The following is a 6,654-nucleotide window of genomic DNA, read 5'->3' as shown; positions in this document are numbered from 1 at the left end:
ACTAGGACCCATGTTCTAGAAACAGCTCCCCATACATCTCTTGACCATAGACTTACCAGGGAGCAAGTTGTTTCCCCAGTTTTCAAAGATCTGGCCTCCGGAAAATTCAGAGTGAGGGTCTTTTCCACAACTGAAGACATTGTCCCTGTCAGTGATAAAGCTATAGCACTTGGCACAGTTCAGGGATAGATTACAGTCCATTTTGTGATGGCACAAAACAAAGCTTTATTTGGTGTCAGGGGAAGGCTGGGGCAAGTACAGGCCCTGGAGGGTGTCAATGGAGCGCTTCCAGCTGTCCTTCCAGCGTTGAGCATCCTTTATCTGTGCTGTGCTTTCATCCTGGATCTTCTTCAGCATCTCTGCATACGATGCTAAGAATTTCTGGAGAAAGCAAGAAGATCCATGGGGAGGGAGCCCTGAATAAGCACTGGTGTCTGGGGCAAAGAGCTTTCAACCCTGTGGGCATCAGCACAAGTTCCACAAGTCATTCCTCATCAATTCACTCAACAGTCCGGAGAGACAGTCCTCTTTTCCTTCTTTTTCAGATGCAAAGACTGAGGCTCAGAGTTTTGATTAGAGTCACCCAGCTTCTGAGGCTGACTAGGACCCATGTTTCTAGGACTCTGGGCCCTGTGTCTTCCTGACCTGTCCTGCAGTGGAGCCCTCCTAAAGTTCAGTGGTCCTCACTTCTACAGGAGGTGGTACCTGGGCCTTCAGCCCTCATTGAACTCAGAAGGAATATAATTCTGTTTCCTGGCCTGGGGGTAGGGACTAGCCCTAGGGAATCAGCAGTACTTCAGTTTCTCACAATACCTAACCAAGGGACTTCTGGACAGGACAAGTTTTCTCTCTGGGCATCAGGACCCAAGGTCCATGGGTTTTCAGAGCAGGGAGAGGGCCCTCAAGTGATACTTGGTGCAGCCTTCTCAAGCCAGTCCCACGGAACTGCGACCAGTTAGTTCCTAACTCTGCCACTCCTTACTGGCAAAGAGGGCAAATGTCTTTTGGTGTTAGTGTCCCTCTCAGTGAAATGGGAGAAATAATTACATTCCCCCAGAGGTTGCAAGGAAGATTTGATGAGATGTCACATGTCAAAAATAGAAGGTAGGGGCTGGGAAGGTGGCTTAGTGGTAGAGTGCTTGCCTTGCATGCCTGAGGCCCTGGGTTCGATTCCTCAGCACCACATAAGCAAAAAGAAAAAAGCCGGAAGTGGCACTGTGGCTCAAGTGGTAGAGCGCTAGCCTTGAGCTGAAGAGCTGAAGGACAGCGCCCAGGCCGAGTTCAAGCCCCAAGACTGGACCCCCCCCTCAAAAAAAAATAGAAGGTAAACCATGTGCTGGTGACTCATACATGTAATCCTAGCTATGTGGGAATCTGAGAAAGGAAGATTCAGTTGGAGGCCAGCCTAGGCACAAAAGTTCATGAAACCTCTTCTTAACTAATAGTTGGGCATAGTGGTGTCTGCCACAGCTATGTAGGAGGCTGAGATCTGGAGGATCACTGTTCCTGGTGAGTCTGAGCAGAAAAGACAGACTTTTTCAACAGAAGAAGCTCAGTGTGGCAGTATCTGCCTTGACAGCTAAGGTGGGAAATGAAAAATAGAGGACACTATTGTCAAGCAAACTCATCTCAAAAATAACCACAGCACAAAAGATCTGTAGGTGTGGCTCAGAAATAGAGTATCTGCCTGGTTAGTACAAGGCTCTGAGTTCAACCCCCACTCCTACTGCCCAAAATAAAAAAAAAATAGAAGGGGGTTTGAGGCTGTTAGTACTTGGGGCTGTTAATGTTCTAGCCACCATGCCTCAGTGGGATATACTGCTACCATTGTCTCTGTGCCTGTCTGCTCTGTTCTCTGACTCTGCTGTCTTTCTTGCAAAGCTTTTCTCCATGGCCAGTGTGAGCGATGTACCTCTCTGCTGGGCTCCTACGGCACCAGAGCTCCCACCTCAAAACCCTGTAGCACTGGGCTGGTCATGACCTTTGGCTCACATTCTTGGACTTATCTATGGATATCAACTATCCTGAGTCTTGAGACCAGCAGCTCAGGGGCACACTGACATTGTTGTTTGTTCTTTGGGCCAAATATTGGGGTACCAGTAATGAGGAGCTCTTTGCTCCTCAAGGCAGTGAAACTGCCCTGTGTTCTCTGGGACACCCCATCCCACCCTGCCTCACCAGGTACACAGCATCTCGGGCTTCCACGGCTGCCAGGTGGCCCAGGGTGGTCTTTGTGGTGGCAATTGAAGGTGTCTTCCGAAGAAGAATCTTGGTTTGGATGGTGACTTCCGTGGGCTTGATTCCTGGCCACTTCCTACAATATGCATGGCTTCCTCATTCCTAATCCCCCCACTATCCCCATTGGGAAAGCTTTTTATTATGGCTTTAAACTGCTATATATATATATACATACATACATATATATATATATATATATATATATACGTAGGGACCATATATATATATATATATATGGTCCCTAGAGCATTTAATGTAGCTTTTCAGTTCTCTGAATCTATTTCCATACTGCTACCAAAATATGGACCAATCACTGATTTGGTGTACCTACCATGCCTCAGTGGGAATCTATTGCTACTGTCTCTGTGCCTGTCTGTTCTGTTACTTGACTCTGCTGTCCCTTGATTCCCTTTCCTCAGCCTCAGTTTCCTCAGCAGCCAAGGTAGGGAGTCTCTGAGTCCTGGCTCATATTCTTAAAATTCTGTAGAGGACCCAGCCAAGAACATAGCTGGGAGAGTCGCTGCTTTTCCCACTTGTGCAAAATTCTGTTCTGACAGCAGCGACCTGAGAAATGCAGCTCCTCCTGGGACAGACCACTCTTTCTTTGTGAGACCTTTAGCCAGTAGTGCTCCATGAATAACCCTCCAGGGGTGCTCTCCATGAACAACCTCCCCTTTCTCTTCATATCAGCAGACTGCCAAAAGGTGAGGAAACTGAGGCTTGAGCTCAATGCCTTTCCAAGGTTACCCAGTCTGAGCCATTCATGGTGTCTGTCCTTTGCTTCTCTAGACTCTTACCTGCTCCCACGTTCAATCAGGGGCTTCTCACTCTCTTCCTCCAAGGAGAGCCTGGCCAGTTTCTTCCGTATGAGGAGTGATGTTTTCTGCTTGGGGGGATCCATCTCTGACAGGAAAGAGACTGGTTACTGCCAGTGGCTAACTCAGGCTGACAGCCTGAGACAAATGGACTTCTCCCTGGGGTAACATTTAGTGACAGGTGCCCTAGCCCATCACAAGCCAGACTTGCTCACCCAACTTTTCCAGTGCTTTCTGTCTGTCTAGCTGACTAGTGGTACTGGAGTTTGAACCCAGGACCTCCATCACTCGAACCATATCCTCAGTCCTTTATTTTTTTTGGATGGGGTACCTTACTTTTCTTAGCCCAAGACTCTGATCCTCCTATGTTTCCAATGTAGCTGACAGAGTATGCCACTACACATGGCTTATTATTTAAGATGAAGTCTTGCTAATGATTTTTTGCCAGTCTGACCTTAAACTTCTTGATCCTCACCTCCTCAATAGCTGGTCTCATGTAGCTGGTATAGACATGCACCATCATTTCCCAGTTTGCTGTGCTTTCTTCATGTATGAAGTGAGGCCAGGAAGCAGGGGCCTCCCTGATCTGAAAACTTGCCTTTGTGGATGGTAAAGCCAGCAGCTTGGCCCAGAGAAGCCAAGACAGGATAGGCAGAAACCTCCTAAAAGATTGGGGTCTTCTCAGCTTAGTGACCTATGCAAGGTACCACAATGGGCTCTACTACATCTCATCTTCCAGTCCTCACTGGGGTCTCAATCACATGCTTCTGGAAACCTTCCCAAATAAGTCTGGGCCTTGACAAAGAGACCGATCCGACTGGAGAGTGGCCAATACTTCAAAACCATGCATAACATTTGTGACCCAGACACTGCAAGCGAGGAGTTTGTTGATTCCAAATAGAATTCTACAGATGCAAACATTTGCATTATAAGAGTGAGAAACTATAGACGGTCCAGTGTTCAACTGCAGAGGATGAATTACTAAGTCATCATACTTAGTAACCAGACATGCTCACTGAGGAGAATCAACTGGCCTTTGAAGTCCATCTATAGGGAAATCAAGTTATACTAGTGCCATGTCCTTCCCCAGTCCCAACCAGCACATGCAGCCCTGCATCCATGATGGGGGAAGGGGAGAGGACTTGGAGAATGAACAGCCAGGGCACTGATTTCTGAGTAGAAGGTGTTTTCATTGATTCTTAGTTCATACTGAATGTTACTTTATTGTAAACTATTTAATAGAATAAATGTGGTTTTGTAATAGAAAACTTTAATAGTAGAATGGATTTTACTTTGGGGAAATACAACACTGAATATATGATTTTAACCTTTTTGTGTACATTATTTTAAAAAGATGTCATTAATTGTGGAAGGGGAAAAAAGATTTTAGAGCTTTTCAATATCCCAGCCACCAAGTGCTCAGAGCAGCCTGATTCCTGTTTCTTAGCTCCATCTCTAACATTCTCCTTGTCTCCTGTCGTCTCCATCTCACACAGATTCTTGTATCTATGAGTCTACATATGGGTACCACTTTATGTTTTTTTTTGTTTTTGTTTTGTTTTTTTGGGGGTCCAGTCTTGGGGCCTGAACTCTGGGCCTGGGCACTGTCCCTCAGCTCTTCAGTTCAAGGCTAGCGCTCTACCACTTGAGCCACAGCACCACTTCTGGCTTTTTTCTTTTTGCTTATGTGGTGCTGAGAAATCGAACCCAGGGCCTCAGGCATGCAAGGCAAGCGCTCTACCACTGAGCCACCTTCCCAGCCCAGACATGTCCTGGTTATCCATTTGGTTTGTGGGCATAACAGCCCTCTCTCATGTTGTTTTGTTATTTTTATTTATTTTTGTCATTGGGCTTGGACTTGGCACCTGGGTGCTGTCTCTGAGCTCTTTTGTACTAGCTTTACCAGTTTGAGCCACAGCACCACTCCTGGTTTTCTGTTGGTTAATTGTCAATAAGAGTCTAATGGCCTTTCCTGCCTGGGCTGACTTTGAACTGTGATCCTCAGCTCTTAAGCCTCATGCGTAGCTAGAGTTACAGACATGAGCCACCAGCACCCAGCAATGTCTGTTTTTTAATAGCCCTCTACGTCAACTTATGCTTGAGTTGGCCTGGACTATAGTCCTTTTTGCACTTCCCCGGAAGCTGGGATGACAGGCACATGCTACAGTGCCTAGGCATGGTCAAGATGGTCTCTTGCGGCTCCCCCAGCCTCCCAAAGTGGCCTCAATTGTGATTACTGATCTTTGTCTCCCAAGTAACTAGGTTCTCATATAGCTAGGATCATAGGCTACCACACCCAGCTATCTGTGTGGTTTTGCTTTTTTAAAAATGAATTTTTAGGGCTGGAAAGGTGTCTCAGTGGTAGAGTGCTTGCCTTGCATGCATGAGACCCTGGGTTCGATTCCTCAGCACCACATAAGCAGAAAAGCTGGAAGTGGTGCTATGGCCCAAATGGTAGAGCGCTAGTCTTGAGCTGAAAAGCTGAGGGACAGCACCCAGGCCCAGAGTTCAGGCCCCATGACCGACAAAAAAAAAAAAGAACTTCTATTGGTATATATTCAAATGCACAGAGTAAAGGGTTTCATCACGTGCCATTTCCACATGTGGAATATACTTTGATCATATATATGATCACATATAATGTACTTTGAATATATATCATAGTCCTCCTGTTACTCCTTCTCAACCTCCTCACTTTCCTCTCTCTTCCTCTTCCCCTTCCCCTTCCCGAGTAGTGCTTCATTTACTTTCATGACCTTGGTGTTGTCTGTTTAATTTTCCCCTAGTTTCTACAAATGAGAGGAAACAGTCCATACTCATCTTTGAGGAACTGACTTATTTCACTTACCATGATCATTTCCAATTTTTTTCTCTCCTTTAAAAAAGGTGGCCTGCTGATCTATAGATTGTTAAAAAACTGTTCTAGTTAGGGTTCCATACTTGATATTTTTCTGTTGTTTGGGCCTAAACAAAATGCCACTACTGCCTTCATAGCCTCTGGTTCTCAAGCCATATTTAGAGAAAAACAGGTCTAACCCAAGGAATATGAAAATATTTGTGACTAGGGGGCCATTCTTTACAACCTCCTAACATTTGCCTTTTTAATAAAAAATTAATTTAAATGTAAACAATCAAAGCCTCAATGAGAAACTGTTTGTACCCTGGTGGAGGTGGGACAGTAGACATCCTTTCTCCTCTCCCCCACCACTCCACCCAGCAAGCTCATTGCAGCCAGAGCATGGGACTGGCACATAGCATACTTGCAGTTTGGATGTCGTCCACAGTGATAACTTCATCCAACTGCTGCAGAAACCTCTCGGTGAAGTTGGCCAAGCTGACTATGAAAAAGCGGCCATATTTCCAGGCGAATTCCTAGAGGGGAAACAGAAGAAGCGAGGCTGGCCACAGGAGGACCAGGTCAACTCAGCAGCAAGGATGGGGAACCCATTGGTGAGCCAGAGCCAAAGGAATTGTGCCAGTTTTATCTGAATTAACTGGCCTCTGGTCATTAGAGCCAAGGGGCCCTTGCAAGTGTTGATTTGGCTTAAGATTCAAAGATGGTCAAGGACACACAGGTGAGAATAAAACTAGACAAGGTGAA

General features: G+C 46.0%; 1 protein-coding gene across 1 annotated transcript in view; it reads right to left on the bottom strand.

Annotated features, from left to right (window-relative positions):
* Window positions 1-225: 225 nt before the first annotated feature.
* Ccdc180 (coiled-coil domain containing 180) overlaps window positions 226-6,654 on the bottom strand; it is a 46,752-nt gene continuing 40,323 nt past the window's right edge. The window contains exons 34-37 of the mRNA XM_042698781.1: window positions 6,314-6,425; window positions 3,036-3,141; window positions 2,179-2,314; window positions 226-381 (exon numbers count right to left, since the gene is read on the bottom strand). Coding sequence (XP_042554715.1) covers window positions 226-381; window positions 2,179-2,314; window positions 3,036-3,141; window positions 6,314-6,425 — 510 coding nt within the window. The remainder of the gene's footprint in view (window positions 382-2,178; window positions 2,315-3,035; window positions 3,142-6,313; window positions 6,426-6,654) is intronic.

Source organism: Dipodomys spectabilis, unplaced genomic scaffold (assembly GCF_019054845.1).
Source record: "Dipodomys spectabilis isolate Male_0828 unplaced genomic scaffold, ASM1905484v1 ptg000006l, whole genome shotgun sequence".
Classification (NCBI taxonomy): domain Eukaryota; kingdom Metazoa; phylum Chordata; class Mammalia; order Rodentia; family Heteromyidae; genus Dipodomys; species Dipodomys spectabilis.
The sequence above is the reverse complement of the archived record's forward strand: the minus strand, read 5'-3'. Positions and strand labels throughout refer to the sequence as shown.